The sequence below is a fragment of the Mytilus trossulus genome, chromosome 11 (assembly GCF_036588685.1).
Source record: "Mytilus trossulus isolate FHL-02 chromosome 11, PNRI_Mtr1.1.1.hap1, whole genome shotgun sequence".
NCBI classification, from domain to species: Eukaryota; Metazoa; Mollusca; class Bivalvia; order Mytilida; family Mytilidae; genus Mytilus; species Mytilus trossulus.
In genome coordinates, this window is record NC_086383.1 from 60,950,164 (window position 1) to 60,968,538 (window position 18,375).

The window sequence follows — 18,375 nt, forward strand, 5'->3', positions numbered from 1 at the left end:
AAAACCTTCCATCATTACCAAACTGAACAAAGAAATAACACGATAAGTGCCAAATACGGTAAAGGAAATGCTTACCCTTCCGAATTACCTGATTTCACTCCCGTCTTTAAGTGAAGGTCGTGTTGTTTCTAATTTATCTTTTATAACTGTTGATTTAAATGTCCTTTGGTTTTGTGAGCTTGGTTTTGATTGTTATTGTCTCATGATATGTCTCTATAAAATGAAACATAGATATCATATCTGGGAACCAGTAGGTAAACAAAACAAAATATCTATGACAACCTCACGAACAGGAGGCGTGGTTTGTGAAACAGCTTTATTTATTCAAAAATTCCGTTAACTATCATACTCAATCGCGTAGTTTTGTCTATTTTTCAATAATAGCAATAACGAATTCACACAATTATAGAATTATTGCACGTACAGGGTAAGTAGAAATCGGAAGCCTGGTGTATGAAGTGTGCCAAGGTCTTTGTATCTACACATTGTTGCAAAAATATCTGCTTTTATCCTGCAAACAGATAACTATTGTAAAAATAATAGGTACACAAACATTATTTGCTTTATTTGTACAATTATAGTCTCATGTTACCCACTTGAATGTTGAACAATCGGTTATATGGATATTTCGTCCTTAGAAACAGTTTCTTTTCGGGTCCTCCTCACGGTCCGCGTTTCATATATGTTTATTTCTTTGAAAAATCAGAGGCGTTGATTGGAATTGCTCATGTTTCGGCTGCAAATTACAAGATAAAAACGGTATATGTACATTGCGGGAAATATAAAAAGTATTAGCACTGTAACACGTGTAAATAAACAGTAGAAAAGCTCGGTAGGCCTCGCTTTTCATTACATTTGTAAAACTATAACAAATAAATTTCATATTTTCCGACAATGTACATATATTTTTTTTATCGCATTCACTAAATCCAACTAGTGAACTAGATTTCTGCCCCATATGTTTGTTAACCTACTTTGCAGCACTTATCTTTTTATCGATTGTTTATTTGTTCTCGTTCTATCTATTGTACGACAATTCCCATACTCTTATATTTGATGTGTTCCCCCGGTTTTAGTTTGTAAGCCTGATTTGTTCTCTCTCAATATATTTATGACTTTCGAACAGCGGTATACTACTTTTACCATGATGTCTTTCAATATCATATTCAAACTCTTGAAAACTTTTTTTTTAATTTAATTGCCGACCAAAACGATAAAAGAGGGGCATCAGAAACCGAAGGAAAATTCAAACGTATTAGTCGAAAAAAAACCTGATAACACTCAGGTAAAAAGAAAAACAAATCAAGTCACATTTTCATCTTTTTCTTTTAGAGTGTAATTTTTCTTATCCAAAACATGCATGAGATATATGTCACTTGACATTGAACAAAACACAATTAATCATTATGACATTTCAAGCTTGAAAACTCCACTTCACCGATGGTTTCATTGGTCCGTTGAGCAGGGATCTGCTACTGAAACAACAGTATATATCAATAGCTATGCATTACAAAGGAAATACAAAAATACGTATGTCTGCCAATGCAAATGAGGTTTTTTTATTATTCTAAAATTAATACTTTTTTTCAGATAAGTTTGAACACTAAAAATTATCTTGAAAGGCCATGGTCTAGAAATGCTCCCAAATCGAGGGAATGGTCTTCAGAAAATTCATGTCCTGGTCTTTTGTATGTATCCATTTATTTGCGATCCATTTCGATCCAAAAAATACTGGACATCCTGCATGTAATGTCGATAGGTCACCGTTTCCATCTTTGCCCAAGTTTGTAAAAATTAATGCCGAACCCTATAAGATAACATTATAATGCAATTTAGGTTAAATAGATACTTTTATCTTATACATTATATTCATATTTGTAATGTGACAGTAAATTAACCACAAAAGCTGATTTAAACGATATATACTTTCAATATTTTCTTCTAAAAAAAATGATACATAAAATATTTTCATTTACTTGACATTTTAGATGCCTTTCATTTTAATAACATTAGTTCACGTGGAAAAGTCTTTTCTACTTTGAAAATGCCGTCAAAACGTTTCTCAAGAATGGGATATTGAAAAATAACATGTTGTATAAATGCACAGAAATTTGTTCCCCACAAGAGACCAAACAAAACAGACATTACATATACAATTAAAGGTCACCGTAAGGCAATGAGCATTTGTTTTTACAAAAGAAAAAATTGCAACATCAAAAGTCCTAACACATTACACGAATGGATAATAAATGTTATAATTCTTACTTATGTAGAAAGTGGTTGGTTAAATAACTTATCAGTTCTTGCTATATCGTATACTCAGCTCTAAAAGGCACCGAAATGACAAATGTAAAACAATTCAAACGAAAAATCTAACAGCTTAATCTATGTACAAAATAATGAACAAACAAACAAATATAAAACACTGCATCACTGAATTACAGCTTATGAAATGGAACAGGCACATATAATGTTGCAGGGTTAAAGTAGTTTGAAGGTGCAAGCCCTCCAATAATTATAACCTAAAATATTGGTTTAACCTCTTTTAACATGCTGTTCCTTTTGAGTATTTTCGTTTGTGGAATATCATTTACGATGTATAAAATTGAGAAAAGAAATGGAAAATGTGTCAAAGGGACAACAACCCGACCATAGAGCAGACAACAGCCGAAGGCAACCAATGAGTCTTTAATGTAGTGAGAAACTCCTGCACCCAAAGGCGTCCTTCAGATGGCCCCTTAAAAATATGTATACTAGTTCAGTGATAATGGACGACATACTAAACTCCGAATTATACACAAGAAACTAAAATTCAAAATCACAATGTTAAAAATTTCAAAACAAAAGTTGTATCTACTAAAACAGTATCTTTTATATACTCCTAGAATTGCGAGAGTACTTATTTATATTGGCTATTGAACCGCGGTATTCTACTCCTTTACCAGTGAGACCAGTGAGCAAACGTTAAAAAAAAAACAATTCAGCAAACGGAACCAGTATCTTAACCAATTAATATTGCAATTCACATTGACACCATTGTTTGATACCAGCGAATTCAATCAGAATATTTTTTATTTTAATAATTTAACGATTGGTTGGCCACGGTCCTGTCCAGAAAAAGAACCTAAAGATGAAAAAGCAGATACTCGAACGAACAAAAAACTGACAGCATCGAAGCATGTAGAAAAAAAATGAACAAATTTCAAACTCAAAAAAGATTTGACAACTATATGTATATTGATATTTAATTGATGTTTACAAATTGAACGGTCACCAAATTCGTGCAGCATGTGTTTAAACATTTCATTAGGGCATTTCCTATGACATCCGTGAATAATAACATCGTTGTTGACTAAGGATAGTTGTGTCACTACCTGTTTTCTTGTCTTGGTCTTATAAATATTCGTAAATCATTCGGCAATCTAGGCTATGGTTGTAATTTGATAAAAGAGGGACGAAAGATACAAGAGGGACAGTCAAACTCATAAGTCGAAACAAAACTGACAACGCCATGGTTAAAAAGAAGACAAACAGACAAAAAATAGTACACATGACACAAGTAGAAAACTTTTAAAAGAATAAGCAGCAAAAAAAACACTAAAAACTCCACATGGGAGAATCGTTATAATCGTGACTCATGTTTTTAAGTTGCGGATCATGAATTATCATGTTTTTTAAATTCTTTATGTGCACACAATTGTATGTTAAAAATGTCAAAACAAAATTTCTAATTTACTGTATATTTTATATACTCTTCAAATAGTTATCAAAGGTACCAGGATTATAATTAAGTACGCCAGATGCGCGTTTCGTCTACACAAGACTCATCAGTGACGCTCACATCAAAATATTTAGACAGCCAAACAAATTACTAGAGTTCGTATTTCTTTTTATGGTTTTACCTTTACAGGCGACACAGCAAGGCCTAATTCTGGGAAAACTGTGGAACCGCCAACCTTTACGTCACTCAACTTAAATTAGAATAAAGAATTAGTACATAAATCCTTATGCAAATGAAATAAAATAGTTAAAAAAAGGAATCCCAGGTTTCAAATATAGAAAATCCATCAACTAGTGACCGAACAAAAAAAGATTCGTTAGTTGCTTGTGTTATGCCTTTAATTGATCTGTCGAATTACGCTCTTTTAAACTATTTCGTATAGTTTGTTCTTATTTTATATGTTACACGATTGTCCCATGTTAGAGGAGAGGATTATGCGCCATGAAAATAGGTCATTTGTTGCTGTATATCGTATGTGTCTTTCGTTCATTATTTGTACCTTAAATAGGGATTTAGTTTTCTTGCCTGAGTTGTTTTTCATTAGTCATTTGGGGGCCTTTAATACACCTGTATATTGAGTTGGTGTTGATCATATCTGAAGTCCGCAAGGTGACCTGTAGATGTTAAATTCTAAGTCATTTGATCTCTGGTGGTGATTTACAATCATAACAGTTCTTTTTATTTTCATGTAACGCAATTGCTTTGATGCAAATTCTTAATTGACAACACCTACTGGTGTACAACGTCAGAGATGTGAAAGTATTAGACTTATTTCACATGTGAAATAATCGTTGTATCACTTTGAGATCGTGATAATTCATTTGAAACAGAGTTTTACCCTTAGAATATTTTGATACGTTTCCCTCGGTGGAAAGTGGTTTGTTATCCCGATTTTGTTTTTTGTCCATGGATTTATGAGATTGAACAGCGGTATACTACTGTTGCCTTTATTTGATACACTCTGACTTAGTATTCAAAGTAAGAAAACGGTACATTTTTTCCGGGAATCTTGCAAAGAAACATGATGCTATATTATTGTATGGTTTTGCCGTACCAGAGGTACTTTGTATGGTTACACGGGCACTTGCTATTGTTATACGGACTGTATATAGCCAAATCATGTATTAAGTGATTTCATAGACATTCTATCTTACACATATTGACTCAACAACCCTATTTTTTTATCAGTAAAATCATGATAATAAAAATGAGGTGTTCATGCAAATTTCATCTATAAACATGATAAAAATCTTAGTTAATCATTAATTGTTTCCATGTACAAACTTTGTTTTTTCTCAGTATTTAAAATGAAATCTTCCTGATATTCTTATCTAAACTTTACTAAATAATGACTCTTTTCTCTTCATCTTCAACGAATGCGTTTAAGTCCAATTGTGAAAGTGGAAAGTTAGTTTCAACGGCATGTAAACCCGCCTATTTTAAACATTGGGAAGGTACATTAAAAAAAAATATTGTGTCACGTGATCAATCACTGGGTCTATCCGAATACTATTTTACTTCAATGACTTCGACAAATAAACTGAAACAATTGTTTAAAAGTATATGAACGCAAAAATTCCAAACGAGAGAAAAAAGCTCTTTAATCTCGGGTGTTGATTTATAACTTAAACACGTGTTTTTGTAAATATTATATTCCATATCTTTCACTGGTTGAGTAAGACACGACTCGCAATGGTATTTGAATACACAAACTGAAACTGTAATTTCGTTTTATAATTTGTAATTGTTTTTTTTTTTTATCAATTTGTGTGTATTCTTGTCAATTTAGCAATACTGTTATTGATGCATAGATACAAATTAATGCTACACATAGTGCATAAGGTCCAGCTGAAGCCCGCCTCCTGGTGCGGAATTTTCTTGTTGTGTTGAAGACCAAAACGATTGATTATAACATTAGACTTTACATATCATCCATCCGTCTGAAGTAAATAAGAACACTTACGTAAATTATTATTGTCAGTATCCTGTTTGTGCCAGTGTAAAACAATTTCTCCACCTAAAATATCAATTATTCATGTTTAAAAACAACAGTATCGATGTTTTCTCTGTGTGTGGGTGTGTGGGTGTCTTTAAAACAATAATCGGTCAACTTTAAGGCATACAAAGTGTAACTTTAAAATGATTAATTACACACCAAAAGAGAAGGAAGAACTTGTGGTATTTCAAAAAAAAATCATCTGAACTACAAAATATAAACTGTTGGATAAATAAGATAAACAAAAAGAGCTGGTTAAGGTTTTCAAATTATAACAAATCTATATATATAGTTGATACATTACGGATTTTCTATCATTCATCCAATCAAAATGTGTTTGAAATTCTCCTCCGATACCATAATTTACAACCTGAAACAAAGAACATGAAATTATGTCATACAAACGCATTTAAAATTTCAAGCACACAATGAACATGTTTTTTAATACAAGATAAAGCTAACGGAATCACATGTGTTGGCCGGTGTTGTAAGGAAGGTTATATACATGCTATTTCTATAGAATTAATACAAACTTGCTGCTTCTGAAGCTCTTAACGGTGATAACTGTGTCTGAACCTTAAAAAACGCAATGTTTGAAATGGACGTATTGATAATTAACAAAAAGAGCAAAGTTACGAAATAGAATTTCCACTTTACAAATTTGATTCGGTAAATGCGTGTTTCTTCATTTATTCCATAATCGGGAACGTTCAGGATGATTTTTTAGGTAGCAATAAACTGTTAGGAGTTTAGTTTCGCATTTTGATGTTATATTTGTTATTCTCGTGGTGTATTGTCTGTTGCTTGGTCCGTTTCTGTGTGCTGTTGCGTTTCGGTGTTGTGTCGTTGTTCTCCTCTTATATTTAATGCGTTTTCCTCAGTTTTGGTTTGTTGCCCCGATTTTGTTTTTTGACCATGGATTTATGAGTTTTGAACAGCGGTATACTACTGTTGCCTTTATTTGGCCCCTGTGGATTTTTCAAATAGGAATTTTTTGTTTAATAAAATTCCTTTTTAGACAGATGAGGGCTAATTTAGCCTTCAAAGATGGTTTATAAGAGCATCAAGATTACTTTTTACATGTTTGATGGGCTGTTTGTTGTTTCACAATCCGTATTTTCATAGCTAGACCGGCCGTCGGTCCAGAAATTAATGTACTGTTTACAAACACTCTTTGTCTACACGAAGTTTTTGGCGCAATTTTAACAAAAAATGAGATGAAAGACATATGGTTTTGATTGGATTTGTTGAATGATATGTGCACACAGTTTCAGAAAAGGTATTACTTCAAGCAATTGAAATTCTACTTTTAGCAAAATTTTGTGGAAATATGTGACATCTTTACCCCCCTTTTTGCAATATTTTAAAACAAATAAATGCAGATTGTTGCCATGGATACACCAAAAAGAAATTATATTATACCATTTTATATACTTGATATAAAATATCTGGAAGATTCTGATTACATACATATGCCCATACATGACTCAAACAGTAATCTTGATATTGCAAGATAGCAATGAAAAGGGGATGGTAAAATTCATCAGGGCTAATTTTAGTATTTTTTCCTAACTGTTTATTGCTACCTCTGCATGTTCAATAAAAAACAGATTTCACCACGGCCTTGTGGAAACAATACGCCAATAAGGAACTATAAACTCGCCTTGTCTTTTACATTTAATGATACACACTTCGTGATAAAAGGACGAGACAAAGTCGATATAAATTTTGACATGATGTCTATTATTATATGCTCCTTTTGTTTTTAACCGTTGTTTATCCAGTCAAAGCAAGTTAGTAATTTAAAGTATTTTGTTTGGCTTTACATTGGAATTCACCGTTGCTTTATCATTTTCAAGGCAAGTTGACCTTCACTAGACCAATGAGGTTGTAGTTTAAATAGTTTAAAGTTTAAAAAATATTGTGACAGAGAATCATAACTTACCCATATTTTAATGAATCAATTAGTCATTTCATAAACATTTTATCAGGAGTTTGACAATTTACTAAATAAATCAGTTGGAACGGAATTTAAAAAATAAATGAGTTTTAATGACATTTAATGAATTAATTCTATCATATCACATTATATAAGACATTTGGCATGTAATAAAACTAACTTAATTACCTTAGCTGAATTTGGCAAAACTTTTGGATTCGAGCGTCACTGATGAGTCTTCTGTAGACGAAACGAGTATATTTAAAATTAAGTCCTGGTTTCTATGATCAGTTCATTTACAACCACTGGGTCGATGCCACTACTGGTGGAGATGTATTTCCGCGAGGGTATCACAAGCCTAGTAGCCAGCACTTTTGTGCTGACATGAATAATCATTGATATGGTTATATTCATAAATTAACTGTTTACAAAATATTGCATTTTTGAAATACTAAGTCTCTTATGCATAGATTGTTTACCTTAGCCGTATTTGGCACAACTTTTAGGAATTTTTGGGTCCTCAATGCTCTTCATCTTTATATTTGTTTGGCATTTCAACTGTTTTGATCTGAGTGTCACTGATGAGTCTTGTGTAGACGAAACGCGCGTCTGGCGTATTAAATTATAATCCTGGTACCTTTGATAACTATTTACCTTGGCTGAATTTGTCAAAACTTTTAGGAATTTTTGTCCTCAATGCTATGCAACTTTGTACTTTATTTGGCTTTTTTAACTTTTTGGATTCTAAAGTCACTGATGAGTCTTTTGTAGACGAACCGCGCGTCTGGCGTATATACAAATTTAGTCCTGGTATCTATGAAGAGTTCATTTACTTGTTTGAAAGTTTCTTCTTGGCACTAGTTAGCAACATACATTTACATGGTGTTTTGTTTTCTGAAATACATTTCTTACATATACGATATATATATTGGATGTTGGTATGCATTTTAACTTTGAATATCCAACATTCAATCTTAGTAACAATACTTACTCCACTGAACTCCAGAACATTTGAGTATAGTACTAATATCTGCAAACGTTAGAGCAGTCCTTATAACTGACATTTTAGTAAACTTAAGAAAATGTGAGCAAGCCTTCAAGTTAAATTTATCCTTATCAGACTAGACTTAAGTTTTTTTGTAGTACTGATGCAGTCCGGAAAAGACCAGACTTCATGACAACTCGTTCCAAGATAACTTTCACCACTCATAAAGTCATATTACCAAGTTAACTTGCTATACTAGTTAGAATTGCAGCCATCTTTAATTTTTATTTTAAACAGAATACCCACGATATCAGTTTGTACCTGCAGGTGATCAGCTTGATGTGGATTTGTTCTCAGTCCAGTCAAACGTTCAAGACGATCATTCAGCTTGATGACATCAGGATCTGTTGTGTCGTTTTTAAAGTGGTATCTACAACAAGAGTTAACATTATGAGCCAAGACTCCATGTTCAAGGACGAACTTTGACCAATAATTTTCAATTTTTATACATGTTGATTTGGATTGCGAATTGTCTCAATTTCATTCATACCACATCTTGTTCATATGATTTTTCAATTTTGAATCTTACATTTCCCTTACTGTTGTACTCTTTTTGTTTTTCCTTGGTCACTTTTTATCTGTTTATCTTCGATTGTTTTGATTTTTTGGGTTGTTTCCTTTACTATCGCTCCATTAAACGTAGTCATCATAGTCATAGGCCGTGTTCACACCAAACGCCGTGTACAGTAAAAATGTTTACATTTGGTTTAATGTAAAGTACACTAGTTTCACATTAAAATTGTTCACATCTATACACCTTGTTTAGTTACCAGTATATAAGGTTTGTTCACACTTGTAAACCATTTGTAAACTATATGTCATTTAAATGTTCATTACGTAGAACCGAAATCAAATTTTCAAACAACTTGTCTATCAGTTAGGGAACGACCATTTGTTTTTAAAAAAAGGGGGAGGATATTTCCACAATTTGATTTAAAAAATAATTAGGTGATACAGATACTTAGATTGAACAAATATTCTAAATCCAAAGTTTCCCCATAAATAATATTGATAAATAAATATTAAATGTGTACCATCGAAAAACAAATATATATATTAACTTTCGCGAGAGAAAATATTCTGACGCAGAACAAACAACGTTTTTTTTAAGTAAAGTGGTCACTCCTTTAGAAAAGTAATTTCGGATGAATTTCAGTAGTTTAAAGATGTCTCGAATACGCAAAAAAAAAAAGTAGACTGCATCAGCGTGCTAACAGACAAAGAAAAATAATTGCGATGTTAAGGATCACTTCATTTCTATCTTTCTGTTTGTTTCAAATGGTATTTTTATCTCCAAGGAGTATTTGGCAAAGTGGAGGGGAGTGGTAATGTTTTTGTATTTCTAATTGTATTTTAAAGGCGCTGAGATACTACACAAACAAATAATTAACATCACCCTTTTTCAGTAATGCACTTTTGAGTGAATCTTTGTTTGAGTAAAGATCATAGGCAAATATTTATGTCAGAGTGTACGTCCATTCGATTCGGAAAGACCTTTTCAAATGAATTATGTGTTCGGCAATGATGATACTTTCTAAAAAGTATTTATTCAATATGTATATCAACATTGTCAGCAATAGAGTTAATAGAATAAAAAAGGACCTGTTTTACATCATTTAAATCAGGCCAAATGAAAATGAAATGGTTGTTATCCTCAACAGGGTGATAACATGGATAACAGTATGCACAAAAAATTTTCTCGAATAAGAACTGATTAAACAGATGAGTTTTTAGATTGCTAGCAGTATTTTTGAGTTTACAATGACTTATATCAAGTTTCCTTATCCCATAGTTTAAAAGTTTAAATATATCATCAGTCCTATAATACTTGTTCATATAAAAAAGAAGATGTGGTATGACTGCCAATGAGACAACTATCCACAAAAGACCAAAATGACACAAACATTAACAACTATAGGTCACCGTACGGCCTTCAACAATGAGCAAAGTCCATACCGCATTGTCCAGTCCACTTCTAAATGTACCCAAACTTGGGGATTTTTGTAAACTCAAAGGAAGACTATTCAAAAGTCTCATAGTGGAAGGAATGCAACTATAAAATAAGAGCTAGTTCTAGCAAGAGGCGGATGAAAAGTGTTATTTTCATTCCTCAAAGTATAACGGGTTTTTCTTGGAAGATATGGCTTGACTAACTCATATAAGTTTGCAGATGTAATCCTAGTCTATTCTCCAAGATTTTCTAAACCTAATTCAATATAAAGTTTTTGTCTGGAGAAATTACGTCGTAAACCTGTAATAACCTATCAATTGTTCAATCAAATATTAACAGTCAGTGACATTATAAATCACTGGGCATGACTGACGCCTATGATTATCAATCGTTCAATCAAAAATTAACAATCAGGGACATTTTAAATCACTGGGCATGACTGACGCCTATAATTATCAATCGTTCAATCAAATATTAACAATCAGTGACATTATAAATCACTGGGCATGACTGACGCCTATGATTATCAATCGTTCAATCAAAAATTAACAATCAGGGACATTTTAAATCACTGGGCATGACTGACGCCTATAATTATCAATCGTTCAATCAAATATTAACAATCAGTGACATTATAAATCACTGGGCATGACTGACGCCTATGATTATCAATCGTTCAATCAAATATTAACAATCAGGAACATTATAAATCACTGGGCATGACTGACGCCTATAATTATCAATCGTTCAATCAAATATTAACAATCAAGAACATTTTAAATCACTGGGCATGACTGACGCCTATAATTATCAATCGTTCAATCAAATATTAACAATCAGGGACATTTTAAATCACTGGGCATGACTGACGCCTATAATTATCAATAGTTCAATCAAATATTAACAATCAGTGACATTATAAATCACTGGGCATGATTGACGCCTATGATTATCAATCGTTCAATCAAATATTAACAATCAGGAACATTATAAATCACTGGGCATGACTGACGCCTATAATTATCAATCGTTCAATCAAATATTAACAATCAAGAACATTTTAAATCACTGGGCATGACTGACGCCTATAATTATCAATCGTTCAATCAAATATTAACAGTCAGTGACATTATAAATCACTGGACATGACTGACGCCTATAATTTTCAATCGTTCAATCAAATATTAACAATCAGGGACATTATAAATCACTGGGCATGACTGACGCCTATAATATTAATCGTTCAATCAAAAATTAACAACCAGGGACATTATAAATCACTGGACATGACTGACGACTATAATTATCAATCGTTCAATCAAAAATTAACAATCAGGGACATTATAAATCACTGGGCATGACTGACGCCTATAATTATCAATCGTTCAATCAAAAATTAACAACCAGGGACATTATAAATCACTGGGCATGACTGACGACTATAATTATCAATCGTTCAATCAAAAATTAACAACCAGGGACATTATAAATCACTGGGCATGACTAACGCCTATAATTATCAATCGTTCAATCAAATATTAACAATCAGGAACATTATAAATCACTGGGCATGACTGACGCCTATAATTGTCAATCGTTCAATCAAATATTAACAACCAGGGACATTAAAAATCACTGGGCATGACTGACGCCTATAATTATCAATCGTTCAATCAAATATTAACAATCAGGGACATTATAAATCACTGGGCATGACTGACGCCTATAATTGTCAATCGTTCAATCAAATATTAACAATCAGGGACATTATAAATCACTGGGCATGACCGACGCCTATAATTATCAATCGTTCAATCAAAAATTAACAACCAGGGACATTATAAATCACTGGGCATGACTGACGACTATAATTACCAATCGTTCAATCAAAAATTAACAACCAGGGACATTATAAATCACTGGGCATGACTGACGCCTATAATTATCAATCGTTCAATCAAAAATTAACAACCAGGGACATTATAAATCACTGGGCATGACTGACGACTATAATTATCAATCGTTCAATCAAATATTAACAATCAGGGACATTATAAATCACTGGGCATGACTGACGCCTATAATTATCAATCGTTCAATCAAATATCAACAATCAGGAACATTATAAATCACTGGGCATGACTGACGCCTATAATTGTCAATCGTTCAATCAAATATTAACAATCATTGATTTCTTTTTTTTTATAAATCACTGGGCATGACTGACGCCTATACTTATCAATCGTTCAGTCAAATATTAGCAATCAGTGACATGATAAATCACTGGGCATGACTGACGCCGATGAATATCAATCGTTCAATCAAATATTAACTATCAGTGTAATTATAAATCACTGTGCATGACTATCACATATACATATCAATCGTTCAATCCAATATTAACTATCAGTGTAATCATAAATCCCTGCGCATGACTGGACTATGAACTTACGTCGAGCTAATTCTGTTTTCCGAATGAACATTCTTATCCTTTTCCGAAACCGCTGCTACATTTTTAACTGTCGATCTTTTTAACTGGAATGTCAGAAATGAGAACATGATACAATAAAAGACCTATTATAAAATTGACAAATGTATCTTGTTTAATATTGTAGTTTTGTTTCAAGACATGAGTAGGTAAGAGAACAACCTTGATATATATATATTGGAAACAATGTTGAGGATGTATTTCGATAAAAAAAAAATTAAACAATCTAGAATTAAAAATTGATATTATAAGCCAGTTAGGTCATAAGTTATGGAAAAAAATAAGTTAACATGATTAATGGGTTCTGGAGCTTATTCTCCGAGATACTTAATTTTCAAATAACGACGAGAAAAGGCTGTCTCTGACTTTTACCTTACATTTGCATTGGTATTATTAAAGTCGAATCAAAAGAAAAAAATCTACAATCTGAAAAATTTTGATAAATAACCTTTTATAACCATTTTGAAGTCTTATATGAATATGTTGATAAGGGGCAAACTTTTTTACCCTGTTTCAAATGAGTCCGAACATCTGACAAAAATTCCTAAACCTGACCTGAGTACATCCCTTACTAAATTTAAGGTGAATCAGAAGTGAAAGAACTACAAGCAATGGTAGCAAACAATTCAATTATATATTATCGAATAACATGAGATCACAACCTGTTTTTGTCGGGGTTCGTATTGTTAAGTCTTTAGTTTTCTATATTTTGTCTTCTGTACTTGTCTTTTTCTGTTTGTTTTTTATTTTTTATTTTTAGCCATTGCGTTGTCAGTTTTATTTTCAATCAATGAGTTTGACTGTCCCTCTTCTATATTTCGTCCATCTTTTACTATATATTCGCGAATGAATTCATTGGATCAAAATTGTTTGATATATGTAAATTTCACGTATTAAATACAATACACCTTATCGCTATTCCCGACTGACCCTGCCGCTTGAACTTTTGACGCATACAACAATCACTTTTTCATTGTGGCGTCAGCTATTTTGTTTTATGACGTCATAATTTTACGGGAACCTGTGTGATATTCAGTAATGGCGGACAAATAGCGATAAGATGTATGCCTACCTGATTTGTAAATCCAGTCAGCTTCTTGATCAGTTTCTGACTGATGATATCATGGACGATCAATATCATTGGAGATTTATTGATATACTCCACTTTGATCGGTTGCTTGTAAAACAATAATTCTGTAATTCCTATATATTTACAAACTCCATCATAGCGTATATCCTATAATTATAAGCATCAAAGTTTACAAACAGTTTTCGAATCCTTGTTTTTTTATCTAATACTTTTTAAAATTGAACTGCTCAAGATACTAATTGGAAATGTTTTGGTTATACCTTGAATGAATGACATATGTACTAATTAGTTTTTTCAAACGATTAAACATATAATCAATTTCTAAACATGCCTTAGAAAAGGGTTGAAAGGCAAACTGGTGAGAAGTTAATTTTTAAGTCAATCATTTAGATTTTTGTACATTTTCTTTTGAATATAGTATTATACATTCTTCTTGAACAGAAGATGTTAATTACTCGTTGGCACCCCTCACATTGTTTGTGGAGCTTCAGATGTCTTTGACTAGTAAAAATAGTTTTCTGTAAAGGTTATTTCCAAAAAAAAATAGAATTTTGATAAGCAGCTTTTAAGACTTACTCGTTTCAAACACATGTTACTATACAATATTTGCGTCTTTGTTTGTGATCTGTCTGTTTGATCCTGAAAAACAAGCAATTATAATAATTCTTACTTTTAATTCACTTATCACAATGTATTTCTATTCACTTTTTTAACCGAAACCAGAAAAAAACATAGGCACAGCGACCCAGGGAAATTATAACATTAGATGTTAAAACTAAAACCATTTGAAGCCGAAAACAATGAAACATTTTAACACTCAACTACAACACTATTCCAAAATATTCAATGATTCATCACAAAGATATTGCAAGTATGAAATATTTAGACAGGGTTGTTGAAATATATCACAACAAACTGTTCTAGTGAATCCCTGACAAAAACATTCATTTCAAAAGTCAACATTACACGTTCATTCCCCGTTAGTGACATTTTGACTGTATTGCGAGTGATGCGTGTATAATGTAGGATATCAAGGGTTCGTGCGATTCCCCCAGTTTTTGTTTGCTCTCTTGATGCATATCGGTCTAATCGAATTGTGAGACATTGGAAAACAGCATTTGTCTTAAAACATGATTTGTTCAATCAAATACAAACATGAAATGGCTAACTAAAGTCAACGTTAAAATATTGAATTATTGACACATTTATTCACTGGAGCATCACATTTTTGAAACCTCGAAATAATTTACTTTGAAAAATAATTGACCTTTTACTTAGTTAGCAGTGTTGTTAAATCGTATAGTTTGGCCTAGCCGGTTACTCGAATAATTGTTAAACAGGTAGTTTAAGTCGATGTTTGAAGACCTTATCTTTAGTACACTAAAATGCAAGTTTTCATAATACGATGAATTACAGTTAGTTTATTTTGGCATTATAAGGAAACCGGTAAGCATTTTTGGTATTCGATATTCGGCCCTTCCGATGGTGAAACAGACAACCGGTTAGTGGTTGACAACACAACTAGTTAGTAATGAATACCACCCTAAAAAATATTAAAATTAGAACCCAATACTAAAAGAATACTTTGGAAGGAGGAGTCACTTAACAAGTGTCTGTTGCAATATTAAAATGCTACTTTCAAACATATTTTCATTTCCAGTGGCAATAAAAAGGTCCCATCTTTCATCCCTGTCAACATATAAGAGGGACAAACAATACCAAGGGACAGTCAAACTCATAGATCAAAATCAAACCGACAACCCCAAGGCTAAACATGAAAAGACAAACAGACAAATAATAGTACAGATGACACAACATAGTAAACTTAAGACTAAGAATCACGAACCCCACCAAAAACTGGCGGTGATCTTAGTTGATCAGGAAGGGTAAACATATCTTGCTCCAAATGTGCCCTACCTACGTCGTGTTGATTATGCTATTATAATCCGGTAAATAGTCTAATTCGGAAGGTTATATTCGTGAAAAGGAAAGGGTATAGTAGTAACAACTAGTATCATATATCATATGAAATACCTTACAGCACCTTTTTATTGTTTGGTTTTGAATATGTTCTTGTCATGAATATGAATAGGTATTTTTAAAATATCAAACCACCTACAATTTTACATATTAACAGCAATTCTCTTTAATCACCAAACTATTTCGGCACGCATTTACAAATTTTGTCTTTAAACTTTATACGTTCAATAGAGCCACTTGAGCTTATCAAAACATATTCCTACACTTAGCTCCTTCTATTTATCGTTCCCTTGGTAACATGACTTGAAATGGCACTTTATCACTTACACTAGATTTTGAAATGATGAATAAATATCAATAGGAGTAACTGAAATTCTGAAAACAGGTAGATGTGAATCATTTTCACATGCAGAGGTTACTCATGCTAGCAATTAAGAAAGGAAGAATTGAAAAAGAAGAAACAATAAAAACATTGTTAAAGTAAGAAAATACCAACGGATAAAAACAAACTATCAGTTGACAAAAACAGACGTCATCATAGTCCAAACAAAGACGAACAAATAAAAAACAATTGATAAAGTTACACTAGAAACATGATTTTGAAAACTAAACACCACCACAAAGTTAGATGCTTCCCATACTTCAGACGGACCAGCAGTTCCTGGTCGAATAGTGACGTGACGCATTAATCATGTTAATGCTGATTAATACATTGATGAGCCGAACAAACTTACTCGTCTTTCTATTTCTTTTATTAAGTAATTCAGGTCTGCTGAAATTCTTGTTTCTTTTTTATAGTCCAAGTTGTTTGCCTTCTCTTTCGCTGTTTGTAACCACTGTAAAGCAATTCTTGTGTGTCCAGCCATGAAGACAAACACACCAATGGCATAGCAATCGTAAGCTAAAATATAAAGAAAGTCTTAGCAGTGTTGAATATTGAATGTTAATTTGTTAATTACTCACATTAAAAATTAAAGCACTATTTAATAAAAAAAAAACACTCTATCAAAGGAAAATTTGTATTTCCTGATTAAACAAGTTAAACAAGGTACACGTACGATAGACTGGTTCCCGATCGCAATATTCAGTATGTTTCACGTAGTACCGTGAACCAGAATACATTTACGAACACTCTGCCAGTGAAAAAATAGGCGGCAGATTATAAAGGGACATTAAAATATCATAAATCAATGGATAGATGAAACACAACGAAAGGACAGGCAAGTTTATAAAACATTTCATATCGTTTTAAGTCTGAGGAAAATGTACCCGAGGTTATCTGATGACGTCTCGAAGGGTTAGCAGACTGTGCTCCACTTCTAGCAGATGTCAAATATGAAGGTTTTAAATTATAAAGTAATACTTTAAGGGAAATACGTATGTTAAATTACTTGTTGATATATATAACATCTATAATGTATTATACAGTAAGCACGCATCTAATGGTACCCTTCTTGGATAAAAAAAAAAAATATATGGACTATTTGAATACTGAAAAGGCTCCTACATGTATCAACATGCAAATTTAAAGGTATTTATAACAATAGGTCATAAGAATAAGATTACTTTTAATATTATTATAATAATTAGTACATTTTGTATGCAGGTAATTGATGTCATTGATATCATTTACATTCTTAATATTTTATTGAGTACATGTATAATGATATTTTAAGTTTAAGTATATTTCATCGGTTGTTAATACTTTAAGTTACAATTTGATTTGAACGATTAGAAACGAATTTAAATATTCCACTAAATGTCTACTACCGACTGGATTGTAAGGAAGTTGTTCGGTTCTTTTGCTTTTACGTTTCGTAAATAATTGTCTCTGAAAAGATCAAAATGCATACCACTCAATACAGGAACCTTTATTCCGAGTATGATCCCACTTGCCATCTCATTAGCCGTAACGTTGTATGTGTTTTGTAGCCTTATGAACGACTTAAGAATACCTCGAACATCCACTTGTCCTGGTAGTTGAGAGTTGAATAGCGCTTGCAACCCTGGAAATAATTTGACTATTGCTAAAACTTGATGAATGATAAAATAAAATCTTTAACAAGTTATTTTCTTATAGCATTGTATAGCTTAAAAATGTTGAT

At 32.3% G+C, this 18,375-nt stretch overlaps 1 protein-coding gene across 1 annotated transcript; it reads right to left on the reverse strand.

Annotated features, from left to right (window-relative positions):
* Positions 1-1,630: 1,630 nt before the first annotated feature.
* LOC134690216 (prolyl 4-hydroxylase subunit alpha-3-like) lies at positions 1,631-17,164 on the reverse strand. Its single transcript, XM_063550192.1, has 9 exons — positions 17,005-17,164; positions 14,867-14,929; positions 14,273-14,437; positions 13,165-13,247; positions 9,023-9,131; positions 6,082-6,147; positions 5,745-5,798; positions 3,903-3,971; positions 1,631-1,807 (listed from the first exon to the last, which is right to left on the reverse strand). The coding sequence occupies exons 1-9, from the start codon at positions 17,134-17,136 to the stop codon at positions 1,631-1,633; spliced, it is 918 nt and encodes a 305-aa protein (XP_063406262.1). The 5' UTR covers positions 17,137-17,164.
* Positions 17,165-18,375: the final 1,211 nt, after the last annotated feature.

Coding starts and splice junctions, on each gene's coding strand:
- LOC134690216 (XM_063550192.1), bottom strand. CDS start 17,136: ATGGCTGGACACACAAGAATTGCTTTACAGTGGTTACAAACAGCGAAA. Junction 14,438..14,866: donor GTAACATGTGTTTGAAACGA/GTAAGTCTTAAA, acceptor TTATAATTATAG/GATATACGCTATGATGGAGT. Junction 6,148..9,022: donor ATCAAGCTGATCACCTGCAG/GTACAAACTGAT, acceptor TCTTTGTTTCAG/GTTGTAAATTATGGTATCGG.